Source organism: Oncorhynchus clarkii, chromosome 3 (assembly GCF_045791955.1).
Source record: "Oncorhynchus clarkii lewisi isolate Uvic-CL-2024 chromosome 3, UVic_Ocla_1.0, whole genome shotgun sequence".
NCBI lineage: Eukaryota > Metazoa > Chordata > Actinopteri > Salmoniformes > Salmonidae > Oncorhynchus > Oncorhynchus clarkii.
In genome coordinates this window covers 20853981-20877077 of record NC_092149.1, presented here as the reverse complement: position 1 = coordinate 20877077, position 23097 = coordinate 20853981, and the positions used below count along the sequence as shown (strand labels likewise).

Below are 23097 nucleotides of genomic sequence, written 5' to 3'. Positions count from 1 at the left end.
AGAGAATCACTGACATGGTGTCAGCTGGTCCTTTTGTGGCAGGGCTGAAATGCAGTGGAAATGTTTTTTGGAGATTCAGTTAATTTGCATTGCAAAGAGGGACTTTGCAATTAATTGCAATTCATCTGATCACTCTTCGTAACATTCTGGAGTATATGCAAATTGCCATCATAAAGCTGAGGCAGCAGACTTTGTGAAAATTAATATTTGTGTCATTCTCAAAACTTTTGGCCACGACTTTATATCCACGTAGCCAGAGAATAAAGTAGAGTCATCCTCCTCACTCACAGCATAACCTTTCTATCCCTGATGAGAGTGTATCCTGGCCTTTAGGTCTGCTTAATTGCCATCATTAGTAAGTAATGTGAGCCCTCACTGTTGAAAGGCAAATGGATAGATGGATGGATGGATAGAGGGGAGGGAGATATGCAGGGATGGAGGGATAGATGGAGGAAGAGATGGTTACACCAGGCTTAGAGGAGAGTGGATGTGAGGTTTATATATTTTATACGCAGAAACACACATAACTCTGTAACATACACACGCAGGCACACGTGCACATACACACACACCACACACACACACACATGCACAATGTATACTGTAGATTCATACATTCATACATTCAGCATTCACGCATTCACTCTCTCCCTCTCTATCTCTCTCCCGCTCTCTCTCTCTCTCTCTCTCTCACCCAACACACACTCCCTCTCTCTCTCTCTCTCTCTCTCTCTCTCTCTCTCTCTCTCTCTCACACTCCCCCTCTCTCTCTCACTCTCTCACACACTCCCTCTCTCTCTCTCTCTCTCGGTCTCTCTCTCTCTCGGTCTCTCTCTCTCTCTCTCTCTCGCTCTCTCTCTCTCTCTCTCTCTCTCTCTCTCTCTCTCTCGGTCTCTCTCTCTCTCTCTCTCTCGGTCTCTCTCTCTCTCTCTCTCTCTCTCTCTCTCTCACACACATACACTCCCTCTCTCTCTCTCTCTCTCTCGGTCTCTCTCTCTCTCTCGGTCTCTCTCTCGGTCTCTCTCTCTCTCTCTCTCTCTCTCTCTCTCTCTCTCTCTCTCTCTCTCTCTCTCCAGGCTCTTGCTATGGGGATGATGACAGAGTACTATCACTACATCTTCACCACACTGGTAAGTAAAGTACAGCCATATGTTCCACTGCCCGCCTAACTTGTCTAACTTTTGTATCCATCTGGAAACTTCTGACACAGTGAAGGTGTGAGCAAAACAGAGGCAGTCTTCAATCTTCATGTTTTCCCTCAAACTGACTAACAGCCAATCAAAAGTAAAGCAACAATTTATTTTATGTCTTAGGTGTGAGAAAGAAAGTGGTATCAGAATGACCTAGCTCATGCGCTGTGATGATTGAGGGCAACAAGATCATTGAATGTGAAAGTGAATGACAGCTTCCATATTCTTCCCTGGAGGAGAACAGGGAAATGCGGCAGAGAGGAGTGTCAACTTTCGTTCCTCTCTTGAAAGAGAGAGAGATAGAGACAGAGAGAGAGATAGAGAGAGGGGGGGGGTCAGATAGCTGTTCAGTTCTGACACCCCATGGTTGTGTAACTGACATGGCCCTTGGCCTACTTCAGAGGGCTGCTCTATTTCTCTCTTTCTGCAGAGATTATCACACACACACACACACACACACACACACACACACACACACACACACACACACACACACACACACACACACACACACACACACACACACACACACACACACACACACACACACACACACACTCTACATTATCTCTGACTCCCTCTCTCTCTCTCTCTCTCTCTCTTATACTCACTCCCTGTGGAGTTGTCAGGTCAGAAACATAATTCAAGTCCTACTCCTATTAAAGCCATATCTCATTCATCTAACAGTAGTTAGAGTTAAGTTCAAAACACTCCTGCCCCCTCCCCCAGCCAGAATATTCAAATCCTTTGAACTAAAACCTTCCATTTCTTCGCTGCCAGAGCTTTTCATCAAGAAAAAAATACATCCTTCCATTTAAATGTTTGAAATGAAAGATCTAAATGTCCACATTCTCTTTATAGAAGCCATTCAGTGTATCACAATGAACGCAATTAAGTCTGGCGAAGCCATTTGCAGGATGTATGAAATGAGAAAAATGAACATGAGTGAAGATGAGGAGTTTGGGAGGGACCGAGGAGACGGAACACACCGGAGGACGTTCGAACATGTTCCAATGTTGAGTTTGGCAGAGAGGGGACGCAGTGCTGAGAGCTTAATTCTCCCACCAGAGTGAACAACCCATCCACATCGATGAACACATATGGCAGCCATTTTCTGCCAGATTGGACTTTATACTCCAGTGTTAGCTCCAGCAGAGGACAGCCCTCAGACACCACACATTAACTCACATTGCTACCATGTCCTTGCATATTCACAATCAGCATTCCTATTTAATTGTTAGTCTATACTTAATCCTTTTTGCTCTTAGGGGAGAAAATGGCTTTGTTTTGCTTTGTTTATAACACAGTTATAACCTCTCTTTAGCATATTACATATATGTATGTTCTTTTCCTACTTTCCTGACTCTTAACTCTTGCCTGTCAGGACCTGTTTGCGCTGGACGTGGAGGCCTACCGTTACAGTGGGGTGAACATGACTGGCTTTAGGATCCTGAATACGGAGAACAGCCAAGTGGCCTCCATCATAGAGAAGTGGTCCATGGAACGCCTGCAGGCCCCGCCCAAACCTGACTCTGGCCTACTGGACGGCTTCATGACGGTGAGTCATCACTACAGCTACTGTATGGGGCCAATCGGAAATAGCCCCCTATTTACTAACCCCTATTCCCTATAGCCTTTCGTCCATTTCGGACACAGAAGCTACTATGATTGGGCTATTAGTCTATAGCCCTTTGTTGCTCTAATCTTCTGAAAAGTTCTTAATATTATCATTATGGAATAGAGACTTATGCTGGACGTGTTACTGCTGTGTGGCAGAGAAATCCATTCCACCATTAGATTGTTTCCTAGATATTTTAAATATCACATTAGACATTTGATGGAGTAAGGCAGGAATGTTGTTTGGACGTAGACTATGCTTTCTCTGTGTGTGAGTGTTGCTAATGCATTAGCTGTGAGTGAAACAGCCATGTTGTGAGCATCGCCTTCCTGTGAACATCCGGCCTGTCCCAGAGGACTGAAACACACAACCTCCTGGGTCCCTGGGCTCTGAGCCCTGTGTGATAACGTGGCTCCTGTTGCATTGATCCAACCCCGCTCTGATAACAGCACACAGCCAGTAATGACTGTTCTACAGCAGTCCTGCTACACCGCTACTCTCTCTTACCTGGGAGCATTGCCAAAATATGAACTCACCAGAGACAAGGAGAGAGTGAGGACAGGGAGGGCGAGAGAGCGAGCGTGAGAGAGATGGAGAGAAAGGGAGAGAGATGACTGTAATTAGGGTTCCAGATTCATTCCAAAACAACTGATAAGGTGCTAAAAGTGTCATATTCCAGTTGGAGGGAAGCGGATGCTGGCTGGGGGTTGAAAGCTGTGGCTTGCCACTGGAGGATAGAGAGCTTCCTTTAAGGTTCAAGGAACCTTGCTGAGGAGTTAGTTCCAGGGTTGTACTGTATCTTAGACCGGTTTGCCTCTTTGTAACAGTCTTCTGTTGGATTAGTGGGTCAGTTGGTGGTGCTTCTCTCTGGAGGCCTCCAATAGACTGGGGGCAGTTGATGTATTTCTCTGACACATAGTCAATTGAAACCTAAGGAATCAACTGACTTGGTGCTTCGCCCTCCACACGCATGTACATAAATTAGCTCTCTCAGATCAATAGGTCTTCACTCCACTATATGTGGTGGCAAGGACAACTGCAAAGCCCTCTATCAGCTGTTTGTGTTCCCATCTGTTCCTTATGTAGTCTATAAGGCTGGATGAGTATTACTTCATAAGACTGTTGTTTTTGGATCAGAGGCATCAGAAGATTTATTCCAGGGGAGGACAGTGCTCTGACCCTGCTCATCAGGGAAGTAATGGCATAGTTGGAAGGCGGAGATTGATTCATTAGACAAATGGCAATCAGTCAGCAGCTAATGCATATTGACATGGCGAAAGGTTCCGTAAACGTTTGATTAACGGCTTCATTTGTGAGCTGTATTTACAGTCTTGTGTCCTTAAGTACTGAACCGCTGATGTAATTTATGGACTGGCGGTCGTGACAGATTACACCCAGAGCAATACAAAGACTCAGCTATTTTTATACAGCTCTTTGTTTTGGGCCCACCGCTTTCAAAGAGTATTGTTTGAAACACTATGGAAATGTTGTGTGTTTCTTTGTGTGTGTGTGTGTGTGTGTGTGTGTGTGTGTGTGTGTGTGTGTGTGTGTGTGTGTGTGTGTGTGTGTGTTTGTGTGTGGATGGATCTTTTTTTTTTCTACTAATGATGTTGGAAAGAATGGAGAGTAGATGGAGAACAGGCACAATCATATCCAGCAAAAAGGTGTGAAGAGGTAGACAAATCCTGGTCCAGGCACCAGATTTGTTAAAACAACTTTAAACACTTTAGATGTGACTTTTCTGTGTGATTTAATCCCTGTTCCTCTCCTACTGTTTGATCTGCAGAACAGAGCACTCTGAGAGATTAGAGAGAGGTGACCCTCTCTCCTCTTCCTAGCTTGGCTACAGTCTTGTTATTTCGGCTTAAATTGATCTCGGTGCCTGCCTTATTTGGCTGTGACTCACGAAAGATTCCTGTCGCCTGTAAAACCTCAGAAACAAACCCCAGTGCCAAAGAGGATAATGATTAAACCCCAGGATGTTTTTTTTTCCATCTCTTTTTTTCTAGATTTGTTTGTGTGCTGCAATGCTGAATGGTAAAGCTTAATTCTGCACCTCATTTCTTTATGCTACAATTAATCTTCCTTTGGAGAAGGAAGTCCTGCCCTGTCACGGCTTAACACACATAATGAAAATGACCTAACAAGCCCTACAGGCTCATTAGCATAATTCCTCCTGCTTGCTAATTGCTTTAGCTTCTGTCTGTTTCACTCTGAGACTAGGCTAATCTCAAGGAGATTCCAAAAACTCCCAGGCATGACCATACATCCTAAAATGTATCTCCCTGTCTTGAGTTGGAGAGGGGAGGCATTGCTTTTTAACCAGCTCTCTCTTTGGGTCAGGGCAGATACCTAACCCCACGATTTGAATGTTGTTGTCCGCTGTTTTGTTTATGTCAGGAATTTGAGGATAAAATGGTGTTCATGTAATGGAAACCTAGCAACCACACCATCTGTAATCATACCAATACTTTCCCATGAAGAACGATAGACATAGATCCAGGGCAAATTCAAATGGACACATCTGTGCTACTGGGTGGGTTGCCATTTTGTGATTTGCATCTAGGCTATCATTACATGTCCGGCTATGGGAAATACTTCTCAATAACAGCAGTCAAACACGTGGAATCACATTACTCAACCATCACTCAAACAGCCACATACATCATATAGCAGACTGAAAGACTGGCAGAAACTCTTCCAGATGTGAAGAATGAAACAGACATAGATAGAATATCGAGACAGAGAGAAAGAGACCGGTTGAATGGAGTAGGAGAAAGATTGAGAAAACGGAGGAGAGGGAGAAAGAGAGGGAGGGAGGGGGAGAGGGAGGGAGGGAGGGGGAGAGGGAGAGAGAGAGAGAGAGAGAGAGAATAGTGAGGAGAGATTGAGAGATGAATTATTCTGTGCTCTCTTAGCTGTCCCCTCGGCTCAGCGCCTTCTCCTGATCGACCTGTCCATCATGCCGTCACCATGGCGTCTCCTGGGTGATCTCCCTGAGTGGCAGCAAGGGGCGGAGAACATGGCTGCTGCCTGCCGGAGAGGGGGAGCTGACCCTAGCCAGCTAACAGGCTGCTGGACAAGCCCTGAACACACCTGAACAGCCCTGGACAGACCTGGCCAGCAGGGTCAGGCCCCAATATCTTCCGACAGATGGCATCATTCTAACGTGACATGTGTTGCCATCGCTCTATCTGCAAACTTAATATGTGTAAATATTTGTATGAACATAACAAGATTCAACAACTGAGCCATAAACTGAACAAGTTCCACAGACATGTGACTAACAGAAATTAAATATTGTGTTCAAAATCAAAAGTAACAGTCAGTATCTGGTGTGGCCACCAGCTGCATTAAGTACTGCAGTGCATCTCCTCCTCATGGACTGAACCAGATTTGCAAATTCTTGCTGTGATATGTTACCTGCAAGTTTACTGACATTTATGGGGAGAATGGCCCTAGCCCTCACCCTCCCATCCAACAGGTCCCAAACGTGCTCAATGGGATTGAGATCCGGGCTATTCGCTGGCCGTGGCAGAACACTGACATTCCTGTCTTGCAGGAAGTCACGCACAGAACGAGTAGTATGGCTGGTGCCATTGTCATGCTGGAGGGTCATGTCAGGATGAGCCTGCAGGAAGGTTACCACATGAGGGAGGAGGATGTCTTCCCTGTAACACACAGCGTTGAGATTGCCTGCAATGACAAAAAGCTCAGTCCGATGATGCTGTGACACACCGCCCCAGACCATGACCATCCACCTCCAAATCGATCCCGCTCCAGAGTACAGGCCTCTGTGTAACGCTCATTCCTTCGACGATAAACACGAATCTGACCATCACCCCTGGTGAGACAAAACTGCGACTCGTCAGTGAAGAGCACTTTTTTCCAGTTCTGTCTGGTCCTGCAATGGTGGTTTGAGCCCATAGGCGACGTTGTTGCCATTGATGTCTGGTGAGGACCTGCCTTACAACAGGACTACAAGCCCTCAGTCCAGCCTCTCTCAGCCTATTGCGGACAGTCTGAGCACTGATGGAAGGATTGTGCGTTCCTGGTGTAACTCATGCAGTTGTTGTTGCCATCCTGTACCTGTCCCACAGGTGTGATGTTCGGATGTACCGATCCTGTGCAGGTGTTGTTACATGTGGTCTGCCACTGCGAAGATGATCAGCTATCGGACCTGTCTCCCTGTAGCGCTGTCTTAGGCGTCTCACAGTACGGACTTTGAAATGTATTGCCCTGGCCACATCTACAGGGCCTCCTTGCAGCATGTCTTAAGCACGTTCACGCAGATGAGCAGGGCAGATGAGCAGGGACCCTGGGCATCTTTCTTTTGGTGTTTTTCAGAGTCAGTAGAAAGGCCTCTTTAGTGTCCCAAGTTTTCATAACTGTGACCTTAATTGCCTACCATCTGTAAACTGTTAGTGTCTTAATGACAGTTCCACAGGTGCATGTTCATTAATTGTTTATGGTTCATTGAAGCATGGGTAACAGTGTTTAAATCCTTTACAATGAAGATCTGTGAAGTAATTTGGATTTTTACGAATGATCTTTGAAAGACAGGGTCCTGAAAAAGGGACGTTTTTTTTGCTGAGTTTATATGGGAGGGAGCGATATTTCTTTACCAGATATTGGCATCCTCTTCGGTCTTGGTTTTGTGATGAACCCCATTTGAACCCCATTTCTGCACCCCACAGATGAAGCTCCTCTATCTAAGCTGTGGCCGTCTGCCTCTCTCTGTATTTCAGGCCAGCTCGCTCTTTTTGTGGCTGAGGGTCTTAGATTTAGGATTTGGCGCTGCATCTGTCCACATGCGGGGAGAGGAATTTGGAAGTGGAGTATGCGGGGGCATTATTCGGTCAGCTGGTTGGCATGTGTGGTAGCTGGCAGAGACAAGCAGTGCCCCCCTCTTATCACAAGGCCAGAGCCTCTACTGCCACTGAGATGACCCAAAGCTAGACCAGTCTCATCCTTTATCCCATTCAATACCTCTGCAAAGCACACACTGTGTGGTTTTAGGTCTTCCTATTGGATTAACGTTTGACAAGATTTTAATATTTTATACCACAACATTTATTGAAACATCTTGAATCTAATTGGTTACAAATCCTATTCTTTAGTCCAATCAGTGGAAGCAGACTATAGCCCAGTTGAAACTATAAATACAGAGTATGTGTGTCCATTTTGTGTTCTGGATGAGCTGCTGTCATTTGTTGTTGGCACTGTATTGGCTGTCTGTAGCATACTGATGGTGTGTGGGTGTGGGTGTGGGTGTGTGTGTGTGGGTGTGTGTGTGTGTGTGTGTGTGTGTGTGTGTGTGTGTGTGTGTGTGTGTGTGTGTGTGTGTGTGTGTGTGTGTGTGTGTGTGTGTGTGTGTGTGTGTGTGTATGTGTATGTGTAGTGGGTGTGTATTTGTGTGGAAGCGTAGCCGGTGTCACATGCAGTGTTCACAGACACACAGGGCTGCATTAATAACTATGTGCCCCACGGTATCCCCGCCAGGTACCAGCATAGATAGGTGACCCTGGAGATGGGTTACTGCGGAAACTGAGTGATAATCGAGATTTTGGAAAAAGAGCGTTGGGCCAGTAACCGTTCTGCCCTTGAGCAAGGCAGTAAACCCCTGACAGCGTATTAAGGCAGCCCCCCGCACTTCTCTGATTCAGAGGGGTTGGGTTAAATGTGAAAGACACACACAACTGACTAGGTCTCCTCTCCTCCAGGGACTGCTGCCAGCTCCACATACAGTGCCTTGCGAAAGTATTCGGCCCCCTTGAACTTTGCGACCTTTTGCCACATTTCAGGCTTCAAACATAAAGATATAAAACTGTATTTTTTTGTGAAGAATCAACAACAAGTGGGACACAATCATGAAGTGGAACGACATTTATTGGATATTTCAAACTTTTTTAACAAATCAAAAACTGAAAAATTGGGCGTGCAAAATTATTCCGCCCCTTTACTTTCAGTGCAGCAAACTCTCTCCAGAAGTTCAGTGAGGATCTCTGAATGATCCAATGTTGACCTAAATGACTAATGATGATAAATACAATCCACCTGTGTGTAATCAAGTCTCCGTATAAATGCACCTGCACTGTGATAGTCTCAGAGGTCCGTTAAAAGCGCAGAGAGCATCATGAAGAACAAGGAACACACCAGGCAGGTCCGAGATACTGTTGTGAAGAAGTTTAAAGCCGGATTTGGATACAAAATATTTCCCAAGCTTTAAACATCCCAAGGAGCACTGTGCAAGCGATAATATTGAAATGGAAGGAGTATCAGACCACTGCAAATCTACCAAGACCTGGCCGTCCCTCTACACTTTCAGCTCATACAAGGAGAAGACTGATCAGAGATGCAGCCAAGAGGCCCATGATCACTCTGGATGAACTGCAGAGATCTACAGCTGAGGTGGGAGACTCTGTCCATAGGACAACAATCAGTATATTGCACAAATCTGGCCTTTATGGAAGAGTGGCAAGAAGAAAGCCATTTCTTAAAGATATCCATAAAAAGTGTTGTTTAAAGTTTGCCACAAGCCACCTGGGAGACACACCAAACATGTGGAAGAAGGTGCTCTGGTCAGATGAAACCAAAATGTAACTTTTTGGCAACAATGCAAAACGTTATGTTTGGCGTAAAAGCAACACAGCTCATCACCCTGAACACACCATCCCCACTGTCAAACATGGTGGTGGCAGCATCATGGTTTGGGCCTGCTTTTCTTCAGCAGGGACAGGGAAGATGGTTAAAATTGATGGGAAGATGGATGGAGCCAAATACAGGACCATTCTGGAAGAAAACCTGATGGAGTCTGCAAAAGACCTGAGACTGGGACGGAGATTTGTCTTCCAACAAGACAATGATCCAAAACATAAAGCAAAATCTACAATGGAATGGTTCAAAAATAAACATATCCAGGTGTTAGAATGGCCAAGTCAAAGTCCAGACCTGAATCCAATCGAGAATCTGTGGAAAGAACTGAAAACTGCTGTTCACAAATGCTCTCCATCCAATCTCACTGAGCTCGAGCTGTTTTGCAAGGAGGAATGGGAAAAAATGTCAGTCTCTCGATGTGCAAAAGTGATAGAGACATACCCCAAGCGACTTACAGCTGTAATCGCAGCAAAAGGTGGCGCTACAAAGTATTAACTTAAGGGGGCTGAATAATTTTGCACGCCCAATTTTTCAGTTTTTGATTTGTTAAAAAAGTTTGAAATATCCAATAAATGTCGTTCCACTTCATGATTGTGTCCCACTTGTTGTTGATTCTTCACAAAAAAAATACAGTTTTATATCTTTATGTTTGAAGCCTGAAATGTGGCAAAAGGTCGCAAAGTTCAAGGGGGCCGAATACTTTCGCAAGGCACTGTATCATCCCACTGTTCCCCTGAGAGCTATGAGCCATGTTACTCTCTCCCACTATCAAGCTTCTACTCTCAGTCTGATCCATGTGAAATATCTCGATGTTGAGGATCTGACTCTATATCTAACTCTTATAATCCCCCCCCCCCCCCCCCCCTATACACTGAGTGTAGAAAACATTAGGAACACTTTCTTAATATTGAGTTGCACCCCCTTTTGCCCTCAGAACAGCCTCAATTCATCGGGGCATGGACCATTCTTGATACACATGGGAAAATGAGCAGCGTTGAAGTTCTTGACACACTCAAATAGGTGCATCTGGCACCTACTACCATACCCCGTTCAAAGGCACTTTTTGGCACACCAATCCCTTTAGCGGGATCAGTTTCGTCAATATCCGGTGAATTGTAGAGCGCCAAATTCAACTTAAATTCCTAAAAATATTTACATTTCATGAAATCACAAGTGCAATATACCAAAACACAGCTTAGCTTGTTGTTAATCCACCTGGCGTGTCAGATTTCAAAAAAGCTTTACGGTGAAAGCAAACCATGCAATTATGTGAGGACAACTTTCAGCAGACAAAACATTACAAACAGCTAGCAGCAAAGTAGATTGGTCAGAAAAGCAATAAAATTAATCGCTTACCTTTGATGATCTTCGTAGGTTTGCACTCACGAGACTCCCACACAATAAGGTGATTCCCACACATTCCCACACCCAAGAGACTCCCACACATTAAATGTTTGTTTTGTTCCATAAAGATTCTCTTTATATCAAAAAAACTCCATTTGGTTGGCGCGTTTTGTTTAGTAATCCACAGGCTCGCGCAGTTCACGACAGGCAGACGAAAATTCCAAATAGTATCCGTAAAGTTTGTAGAAAGATGTCAAACGTTTTTTATAATCAATCCTCAGGTTGTTTTTACAATAAATAATCGATAATATTTCAACCGGACGTTAGCCTTTTCAATAGGAGAGAGAGAGAGAAAAGGTTTCTCGCGCATGCACAAATCTGGGGACACCTAGTTATCCACTGACGCGGTGTGATTATTCTCGCAAATTTTTCAGAATAAAAGCCTGAAACTATGTCTCAAAATTGTTCACACCCTGTGGAAGCCATAGGGAAAGGAATCTGGTTGATACCCCTTTAAATGGAGGATAGGCATGCAATGGAACAGAGTAGTTTCAGAAAAACAGCACTTCCTGGTTGGATTTTCCTCAGGTTTTCGCCTGCAATATCAGTTATGTTATACTCACAGACAATATTTTTAACAGTTTTGGAAACTTAAGAGTGTTTTCTATCCTAATCTGCTAATTATATGCATATTCTAGCTTCTGGGCCTGAGAAATAGGCAGTTTACTTTGGGAACGTTTTTTATCCGAACATCAAAATACTGCACCCTTGCTTCAAGAGGTTAAATCTTTTGTCCTCCCCATTCACCCTCTGAATGGCACACATACACAATCCATGTCTCAATTGTCTCAAGGATCCTTCCCCTCCTTTCCTTTACTAATACTCCCACTCCTTTCCTCATCCTCTCTCTCCTTTCCTCATCCTCATTCTCCTTTCATCATCCTTCCTCTCCTTTCCTCATCCCCCCCCTCCTTTCCTCTTCCTCATCTTCCCTCTCCTTTCCTCATCCTTCCACTCCTTTCCTCATCCTCATCTTCCCTCTCCTTTCCTCATCCTTCCACTCCTTTCCTCATCCTCATCTTCCCTCTCATTTCCTCATCCTTCCCCTCCTTTCCTCATCCTCATCTTCCCTCTCCTTTCCTCATCCTCATTCCTTCCTCTCCTTTCCTCATCCTTCACATCCTTTCCTCATCCTCCCTCTTCTTTCCTCATCCTCCCGCTCCTTTCCTCATCCTCCCTCTCATTTTCTCATCCTCATCCTCCCTCTCCTTTCCTGATCCTCCCTCTCCTTTCCTCATCCTCCCTCTCATTTCCTCATCCTCATCTTCCCCCTCTTTTCCTCATCCTCTCCTTTCCTCATCCCCCCCTCTCCTTTCCTCATCCTCCCTCTCCTTTCCTCATCCTCCCTCTCATTTCTTCATCCTCATCTTCCCTCTCCTTTCCTCATCCTCCCTCACCTTTCCTCATCCTCCCGCTCCTTTCCTCATCCTCCCCCTCCTTTCCTCATCCTCCCACTCCTTTCCTCATCCTTCCACTCCTTTCCTCATCCTCATCTTCCCTCTCATTTCCTCATCCTTCCCCTCCTTTCCTCATCCTCCCTCTCCTTTCCTCATCCTCCCTCTTCTTTCCTGATCCTCCCTCTCATTCCCTCACCTTTCCTCATCCTTCCTCTCCTTTCCTCATCCCCCCTCTCCTTTCCTCATCCTCCCTCTCATTTCCTCATCCTTATCTTCCCTCTCCTCCCCCCCCCCACCTTTCCTCATCCTCCCGCTCCTTTCCTCATCCTCCCTCTCCTTTTTTCATCCTCCCTGTCATTTTCTCATCATCCTTCTCTTTTTCAATACTTCTCTGTCTTTTGAGTGTTTCTGGGAGTGACGTTGCATCTGTAATGAGCTGACGGTCTCAGCCCGGCTCAACTCCAGTCAGCGTCACGAGCCATCATTAGATCAGTTACCCACAGTGCACTGCTCCCAGCCATGTGCTGCTCTGGCTACCCACCCTGATTAAACACAGCGACAGTGGCAGATCTCTATCCTAAAGTTCTTTCCTTCCTCTGCCTGCCAGAGTTACTGTAGATCCAACACTGACGAGTGCTCAGAGAGAGGTGGGTTACGGAAAAGAGAGAGAGAAGGAAAAGAGGAAAGAGAGAGGGAGAGGGAGAAAGAAAGAGTGACAGGGAAGAAGATATATATTTATATATATAGAAATAGTATGGAAAAGTAAAAAAATATATAGAAAAAGGAATAAATACACAGTGAATAACAATAGCTTGTCTATACACAGAGAAAGTAAGAGAGATAGCGAGAGAGAGAAAGAAAGTCAGAAGATGGGTGAAAGGAACGCTGGAGAAAAAGCAACGATTGACATTTGTGTTTTTTCATCAGAAATGATTACTTATGGCTAAAGTCATGTAGGTAAAATATTTATGTTCACAGATATTTTATTCATAGATTTTAGATGTGTATTAAAATGTGTTTTTTTCGAATGTTTGGACAGTTTGTATCCTGTATATTTGACTGTGATAGGTGGTCTCACCTAGCTATCTTAAGATCAAAGTCGCTCTGGATAAGAGCATCTGCTAAATGAAAGTTTGGGGTCACTTAGAAATGTCCTTGTTTTTGTAAGAAAAGCCATTTTTTGCCCATTAAAATAACATCAAATTGATCAGAAATACAGCGTAGACATTGTTAATGTTGTAAATTACTATTTCTTTATGGAATATCTACATAGGTGTACAGAGGCCCATTATCAGCAACCATCACTCCTGTGTTCCAATGGCACGTTGTATTAGCCAGTCCAAGTTTATCATTTTAAAAGGCTAATTGATCATTAGAAAACCATTTTGCAATTATGTTAGCACAGCTGGAAACTGCAATAAAACTGGCCTTCTTTAGACTAGCTTATATCTGGAGCATCAGTATTTGTGGGTTCGATTACAGGCTCAAAATGGCCGGAAACAAAGAAGTTTCTTCTGAAACTCGTCAGTCTATTCTTGTTCTGAGAAATTAAGGCTATTCCATGCGATACATTTCCAAGAAACTGAGGATCTCGTACAACGCTGTGTACTATTCCCTTCACAGAACAGCGCAAACGGGCTCTAACCAGAATAGAAAGAGGAGTGGGAGGCGTGGGAGGAGTGGGAACTGAGCAAGAGGACAAGTACATTAGAGTGTCTAGTTTGAGAAACAGATGCCTCACAAGTCCTCAACTGGCAGCTTCATTAAATAGCACCCACAAAACCCCAGTCTCAACGTCAACAGTGAAGAGGCAACTCTGGGATACTGGCCTTCTAGGCAGAGTTCCTCTGTCCAGTGTCTGTGTTCTTTTGTCCATCTTAATCTTTTCGTTTTATTGGCCAGTCTGAGATGTGGCTTTTTCTTTGCAACTCTGCCTAGAAGGCCAGCATCCCGGAGTTACCTCTTCACTGTTGACATTGAGACTGGTGTTTTGCGGATACTATTTAATGAAGATATAGATCTCATGTTACAGTATTGATTATTTTTTAAATTTTTAATATTGATGTTACAAATGTGTCATTTGTACAGTTCTTTATAAAAATGTAGCTATTTCTAACGTTTGACTGTGTAAAGCCTACTGTAGCAGTACTTGTTATTTCTCTGAGCGGATATATAGCGTTTTGCAAAAACACTTAATTTTAATCTCTGAAATGAACCCATCAAGTGATAGGTTTCAAACAAATATATATCGGTCATTGAAAAACCCCATGCCACGATAGTGAAAAAACACACCAATCTCTTTCATAAGTTCTTTAATCAATTAAAGCAAATTTACCAACATTTCTGAAAATGTATATATAGTGTTTTGCAAAGAAACTCTTCAAGTATAGCTCAAGGCTACAGCCAGCGTCATAACAGGGCTTTATAACAGAGAGAGACAGTGGCAGGTAAAGGGATTCACCTTTCCTCCTCTGCAGAATGACCTCAATGTATTGATGCACTCAAAGCAAGCCCAGTAGAGTCTTGAATCCTGATATATACTAACCTTTGTTGAAGGTCATTGTAAACAACAAGACATGTCGTATGCCTATCATCTCAGACGTTATTCAAATTTCAAACATGTTCTCACATTCCATGTTTGGTATTTTAAACATTACACTGAAATTGCTGCTCGTATCATTTTACATATATTTTAGCCACATCCTGTATAACCGATGCTCATTATAAACATACATATTAAACTGTAGCTCCGCTCAGAGAGCACTTGGAGCAGATTCCTCTTTTTGCTCATTATCTATCGTTGCTGGGGAAACCACCAGATTCAGTTGAGTGTTTAAGGCTATTATTTCTCCTGATGCTGTGTCTTAGTCACACCACGCTGCATTCTGCTAGTTAAGCACTCTGGTTCTGCACACGCACACACACGCACACACACACACACACACACACACACACACACACACACACACACACACACACACACACACACACACACACACACACACACACGGTATAGCTCTCTGCTCTGCTCTGAGGCTTCATGTCTGTAGTCTGCAGCAGACCCTATTCAAGGCTGGCCTGGGCAGCATTTGTATGCCTGACAGAGTGGGGCTCTTTTTAATTGGAATAGCTCCTCTTAAAGACTTAAAACCTCATTTATGTTCCTGAGAGTTGAGATCAAATGGTACGCAGGAGGGAGGAGGGGGTGAGAGGGGGTGTAGGGGGGGGATCACAGGGGGTTGGCTATATGTCAAGTCCACTGGGGTGGAGAAGGGAGGCTAAACCCCAATCTCTTTATCACTGTAGTACTGTAACCACATTGGACCTCAGAAACCAACATCTCACTACACCCACACTATGATTGTGGCACCCCCTTTACTGCACTGGACTGTCAGAACTAATCTAACTCACATAATCTGAACAGTTGTAACTCACACAGGGTTTATGGTAATAATGAGCTATATAGATAACACAGATTTTGATATCAAACTAATCTAGTTCTCACACAATAATACACGTTCAAGTGGCCACTCTCGTCAGTACCCACAACGTTCTCTCAGTATTACCCATGATGCAGTGTTTTGTTGTTCAGGGATGTAATGTCGCTGTGAGCCATGGGTGAGTCAGGTATAAACCTGCAGCTGCTCAGACATGTACACACACACATGCACATAAACACACATGCACGTACAAAGAGAGCTCAAAAACAAGGCCTCTGGGCTACCTTCCAAAAAGACATCAAGAAAGCCAAAGGGAATCTGATGGCATGGCCTCACTTTGAGTCTTTTCTTACCTCTCATCAGACAGCTGCTCACAGGGCTTCTGTAGGTGTTATCGAGCAGAGAAATTATTATTCTATTCAATCCCTTACTTCCAGGATTATAGGCAGGGCCTGGAGGACATTTTCTTAGTTGTATGGATTAATTATATTCAACACAAGGTCACAGTCATTAGAATACAGTAACGGGTGATGAGTCACCATGATAAACATCATGCAAAATTGAATAAGAAAATATAACACCACAGTCCTAGCATTGTGATGGATATTATCCAATTCACAATTATTCTGCCAATAATACCAAGAATGTGTAAAGAAGTGCTGCAAATGTACTGTTAGGCTCACAATGACTGACTCAAAAGAGCTGGAGGTTTAGAATAGACTGTCTATTCAAAATCCTCGTCCAAATCCCCCTAACAACACATCTCACGCACACCAAGCTAACATTAGACATCTGTTATGTAAATGAAAGTTCACTTAGATAATAACACTACCCTATGGACTGTGGCCAAACCGATGGCCTGTCCAATACAACAGCTGTGTAACGGCTGTTGGTGGAAGAAGGTGAGGACCAAGGTGCAGCGTTGTACGTGTCCATGGTTTTTATTATAACCCAACACTAGAACCAAAATGATCAAAGCAGCACAAACGAAACAGTTCTATCTGGTGCAGACACACAAAGCAGAAAACAACCACCCACAAAACCCATGTGGGAAAAGCTACCTAAGTAGAGACAACGATAGACAGCTGCCTCTGATTGAGAACCACACCCGGCCAAACAACAAAGAAATACAAAACATAGAAACTGAACATAGAATGCCCACCCTAGTCACACCCTGGCCTAACCAAAATAGAGAATAAAAGCCTCTCTATGGCCAGTGCGTGACAAGTTGGTTACATTTTGAAGGGTAATGTAGTCTTGGATGACCCCACATTGGTATATTTCTTAAACATAATGTATAATGGTCCTGCCATATTGTCCTGAGGGTCAAATAAGGGATGGGGTCATTTAAGGGTCAGAGCTCAGAGTTAATGAAATGGCCCCAGTGCTCCCTCCTTGCAGTCAGTGTCCTCTTATTAAAGAGAGAAAATCAATTAGGCAGATTAACTATTTAGTCACATTCCAGGATCATATTTATTAGGCACCAAATGGAAGAAAACGGACTAAAACGGGGAAGGATCACCAGAACAGGTCCAATCAGAAACTCTTGTTTTTGTTTTCCGTTTCAAAATGTTTTGCGACAGTGTGTCCTAATGAATAGGACCAGGTGTCCAATCTGCCCCGTGGGTCCTGTCTGTACTGGGGTGGGGATAAGAATGGAGAAGGGGGCTCTAGCAGAAATGAAGAGAGACAATAAAACAGACAGACAGCAAGAATGTGAAGCAGCTTGATCTTGAGACTCTTCTTACAAGATGGGATTTTCACGGAACATGAAAGCAAACTCACTCAGCTACAGTCAAAGTACCTGAAGGTATAAAAACCAAAGCTTACCTCTCTTAAATAAATCTTAGAAAGGAACAAACCGTTTTTCTTCCTTTTTCTTCCAGTTGCTGCTGCTTTTAGACTCCTCCTCAAGTGGGAGTGTGACAGTGCAGTGAAGGGAAAAGGTTTTGCTCAGCCTGCGGCGATTCCTCATGGTAGCAACCTGATGGCAGGCGACGGTGATCCGCTAGACTCTGTGTGTGTGTGCGTGTGTGTGTGTGTGTGTGTGTGTGTGTGTGCGTGTGTGTGTGTGTGTGTGTGCGTGTGTGTGTGTGTGTGTGTGGTTTTTTGTGTGTGTGTGTGTGTGTGTGTGTGTGTGTGTGTGTGTGTGTGTGTGTGTGTGTGTGTGTGTGTGTGTGTGTGTGTGTGTGCGCCTGCGCACATTGCTGCAACCTCTGGGAGACAAGTCTCTAGTTAGGTGTGAGATGTGAGAGCTGTTCAGTGTGGATTACAGGAGAGCAAAGAAGTGAGAGAAGTGGAGTATAAAATGATAGATTTTGTTATTTTCAGAAAGGGCCTTAATTAAGAGAGGAGCTAAAATTAGCAGCTGTGTGATGTAATGTGTTTTTGACCAACAGCCAACAACATATTACATCGATTTGTGGGCACAGCTAATAATACAACAACTGCTGCTTGGAGGTTTTTATGAGCTTCATCTATGAGTAATTCCTGGATCTCTGTGCAGTCAAGAGAGACACAGTTGTGTTTCTATGATATTCGTCCACCACACACTGTTCACCTCAAGACAAAACAAGCCACAGGAAGACCGTAGGAAGGATCAAAGAACTCCCCTGAGAGGACAAATAATCCTGCCAGTCCTGGGGTAATTCACACACCCGTTCAGACCTCTGCTCTCCCCGGCTAATTACTTTTACTCTAACTATCACAAATCTCTGCTTTTTCAATCAGTTTCCCTGCTCCCTGTTTTATAGTCATAAAGCCTGATGACTCTCCTCGTGAGTTTGGCCATTATGGAGAAGAGAAAATGGACTAGATAATCTTGTGTGTGTGTGTGTGTGTGTGTGTGTGTGTGTGTGTGTGTGTGTGCACTAGGTAGGGTGAGACCATCAGGTTCCTAATGGAGAAACCCTGCTGGGGGAGGTACTTGTCGTCTGGAAGAGGGTAGTGAGAGGGAGCACAGACCCACATTACAAGCCCAAATGGCCCTATTGTGAACACGCAGTGGAAAGGCTGCCCATGCTAGATTAGATAACCTAGGGCCCTCAACAACAACAATGAGGTTGTGAGTGAGTGAGTGAGAGAGAGAGAGAGAGAGAGAGAGAGAGAGAGAGAGAGAGAGAGAGAGAGAGAGAGAGAGAGAGAGAGAGAGAGAGAATAAAAGAAAGGGAGAAAGTTGGCAAAGAAAGAGAGGGAGAAAGACTGGGTGAGAGGCAATGACATTAAATGTGTGTCTGAAAACAGATGATTTCCTATTTAACACTCCATTGAGTTCCCCCATTATTCTGGGACCTGGCTGGAGCCATGATGGTGGCAGTAGTTTCCCCCTGGTTCACAATAACAGCCATCTGCAGCCACACACTGCTGCTTCAATTTCCCCACAATGGAGCCACTGAGAATATCAGACATGCTGCAGTACACTGGAGTGTGCGTGTACACTGGAGTGTGTGTCTATGTTTGTGTGTGGGTGTGTGTCTGTGTGTGTGCACAGTACCCTGCTTGACAGACTAACAGCAATCAACAGCCCACCCATCACCATCTCAGCAATAGAGAGAATGGGTTCAATAGGCGACATTGTCAACAGATGTTTTCTGTGGAAATGATCTTGCAGTGAAAATTGGAGGGACTTTTCATTTTCTAGTATGACAGAATAGCATCCAGTAATGGAGGAATATAGGGGAAGAGGGAGAGAGGGGAAGAGGAATAGAGGGAGAGAGGGGAAGAGGAATAGAGGGGAAGAGGAATAGAGGGAGAGAGGGGAAGAGGAATAGAGGGGAAGAGGAATAGAGGGAGAGAGGGGAAGAGGAATAGAGGGGAAGAGGAATAGAGGGAGAGAGGGGAAGAGGGAGAGAGGGGAAGAGGAATAGAGGAGAAGAGGAATAGAGGGAGAGAGGGGAAGAGGGAGAGAAGGAGAGAGAGAGGGAGAGAGGGGAAGAGAGAGAGGGAGAGAGGGGAAGATAGAGAGGGGAAGAGGGATAGAGGGAGAGAGGGGAAGAGGGAGAGAAGGAGAGAGAGAGGGAGAGAGGGGAAGAGAGAGAGGGAGAGAGGGGAAGAGGGATAGAAGGGGAGAGAGGGAGAGAGGGGAAGAGGGAGAGAGAGGAGAAGAGGAATAGAGGGAGAGAGGGGAAGAGCAAGAGAGCCGATGGAGGGGCAGACAGAGAGATGGTGGGAGTGAGAAGGAGAGAGAGAAAGAGGGATAGCCAGATGGAGAGATGGTGGGAGACGGGGGAATGTGACACTGAGACTGTGTGGAGGATAATGAGACACGGTGGCAGCCTGGGCCTCGGTATGCTTTAGGACTGTTTGCCAAACAATGAGGCCCTGCAAACCCAATTAAAGGGCAGATTTCCCCAGGAAGAAAGAAAATGTGAAATTATCCCTGCTTGTTAAAGCTGTCACTTAATTTCAATCAAATTATTACTTATGATCCCAGGGACCTCTCGGCTAATTGTTATTTTCTCTCTCTCTCTCCTCTGTTTAGGTTTCAGTGACAGGAAGAGGCTGTTCTGTGTCTGGTGAATGGGTTTATCATAGATAGCAGAGCATTTACTATTAGATGTGTGTCTGACCATTTCTCTATTGTGGCTTACAGACAATATTCTAAACTGTGAACCTTTATTAAAGTGGCAGTGTCAGCAGTAGGGGCTATATTTAGATGGTTGTACTCTGAATTTCTCAATGGTGGATTATCGAGGTCCACATTTTTCCCTTTTCCATCTGTTTCTTTTTTCATGTGTCTTTTCTGTTGGTTATTGTGATGTGTGCCAAAGCTACATTGTGCTGTCAACAAACAGACAAAGGACTTTAATGTTCCATTGGATTATCACAGTCACATTGTGTTGATATACATAGACTGTTGTGGCCTTCTTTTCCTTAGAGAGCAACGAGGAGTAAGTAAGTAAGCTATCCATAGACAGACAGAGGTTCTAAGGTAGCTGACTACAGGGACATAGAGCTGCTATCCATAGACAGACAGAGGTTCTAAGGTAGCTGACTACAGTGACATAGAGCTGCTATCCATAGACAGACAGAGGTTCTAAGGTAGCTGACTACAGTGACATAGAGCTGCTATCCATAGACAGACAGAGGTTCTAAGGTAGCTGACTACAGTGACATAGAGCTGCTATCCATAGACAGACAGAGGGTTTTAAGGCTTTATTGTTGTTGACTCGAGGCCTGGAGATCAGAGTGACTTCAACTTACCAACATAACAACCAGGAATACAAATGTTCCGATCCTTTGTTCGCACCACCACCCAGGGCATCTGATCTGATTCCAGGGGCCGACCTAAAACAACGTCGCCACAGAAGAGGTAGACGGAGCGGCCTTCTGGTCCGTCTTCGGAGGCGAGCACACCACCCACCGCTTCCGAGTATATTACTCACTAATTTCCAGTCTCTAGATAACAAGGTACTGTAGATGACATTAGGGCAAGGGTTGCTTTCCAGAGAGACACCAGGGATAGTAACATACTCTGTTTCACGGAAACATGGCTCTCTCGGGATATGTTGTCGGAGCCGGTACAGCCACCAGGATTCTGGCGGGGGTGTATGCTTCATGATTAACAACCCATGGTGTAATCATAACAATTTACAGGAACTCAAGTCCTTTTGTTCACCTGACCTAGAATTCCTCACAATCAAATGCTGACTGTATTATCTCCCAATATAATTCTCGCCGGTTATTGTCACAGCCGTGTATATCCCCCCTCAAGCTGCATTTATGGTAGCTGGGGATTTTAACAAAGCAAATTTGAGAACAAGGCTACCTAAATTCTATAAGCATATTGATTTTAGCACTCGTGCGAGCAATACACTGGATCACTGCTACTCTATCTTCCGCGATGCATACAATGCCCTCCCCCGCCCTCCTTTTGGCAAATCTGACCACGACTCCAATTTGCTCCTCCCCTCCGATAGGAAGAAACTCAAAAAGGATGTACCTGTGACAAGAACTATTCAACGCTGGTCTGACCAGTCGGAATCCACACTTCAAAATTGTTTTGATCACGCAGACTGGGACATGTTCCGGGGAGCCTCAGAGAATAATATTGATTTATATGCTGATTCGGTGAGTGAGTTTATAAGAAAGTGCATTGGAGATGTTGTACCCACTGTGACTATTAAAACCAACCCTAACCAGAAACCGTGGATAGGTGGCAGCATTTGCACAAAACTGAAAGCGCCTACCCCCAAATTTAACTATGGAAAGATGACTGGGAATATGGCAGAATACAAACAGTGTAGTTAATCACGCCGCAAGGCAATCAAACAAGCAAAATGCTGGAATAGGGACAAAGTGGAGTCGCAATTCAATGGCTCAGACACGTCTCGTGTCTCGTATGTGGCAGGGTCTACAGGCAATCACGGACTACTAAAAGAAAACCAGCCACGACACGTCTTGCTTCCAGTCAAACTAAACACTTTCTTTTCCCACTTTGAGGATAATACAGTGCCCCCGACACGGCCCGCTACCAAGGACTGCGGGCTCTCCCTCTCCTTCTCCGTGGCCGACGTAAGACATTTAAACATGTTATGCTGCTGACCCAGAAGGCATCCCTAGCTGCGTCTTCAGAGCATATGCAGACCAGCTGGCTGGTGTGTTTATGGACATGTTCTCCCTATCCCAGTCTGCTGTCCCCACATGCTTCAAGACAGCCACCATTGTTCCTGTACCCAAAAAGGAAAAGGTAACTGAACTAAATGACCATCGCCCTGTAGCACTCACTTCTGTCATCATGAAGTGCTTTGAGAGACTAGTCAAGGATCATATCACCTCCACCTTACCTGCCACCTTAGACCCACTTAATTTTGCATACCGCCTCAATAAGTCCACAGACGATGCAAATGCCATCACACTGCACACTGCCCTATCCCATCTGGACAAGAGGAATACCTATGTAAGAATGGTGTTCATTGACTGCAGCTCAGCATTCAACACCATAGCACCCTCCAAGCTCATCATTAAGCTTGAGGCCCTGGGTCTCAACCCCGCCCTGTGCATTTGGGTCCTGGACTTCCTGATGGGCCGCCCTCAGGTGGTGAAGGTAGGAAACAACATCTCCACTTCTCTGATCCTCAACACTGGGGGCCCACAAGGGTACGTGCTCAGCCCACTCCTGTACTCCCTGTTCACCCATGACTGCGTGGCCATGCACGCCTCCAACTCAATCATCAAGTTTGCAGACGACACAACAGTAGTAGGCTTGATCACCAACAACGACGAGACAGTCTATAGAGAGGAGCTGAGGGCACTCAGAGTGTGGTGTCAGGAAAACAACCTCTCACTCAACATCAACAAAACAAAGGAGATGATTGTGGACTTCAGAAAACAGCAGAAGGAGCAATCCCTCTCCACATCGACGGGACACCACTGGAGAAGGTGGAAAGTTT

General features: G+C 44.8%; 1 protein-coding gene across 1 annotated transcript in view; it reads left to right on the top strand.

Moving 5' to 3' along the window:
* LOC139390762 (glutamate receptor ionotropic, kainate 2) overlaps positions 1–23097 on the top strand; it is a 224874-nt gene that overhangs the window by 95884 nt on the left and 105893 nt on the right. Inside the window, exons 6-7 of the mRNA XM_071138120.1 lie at positions 1077–1130; positions 2575–2748. Coding sequence (XP_070994221.1) covers positions 1077–1130; positions 2575–2748 — 228 coding nt within the window. The remainder of the gene's footprint in view (positions 1–1076; positions 1131–2574; positions 2749–23097) is intronic.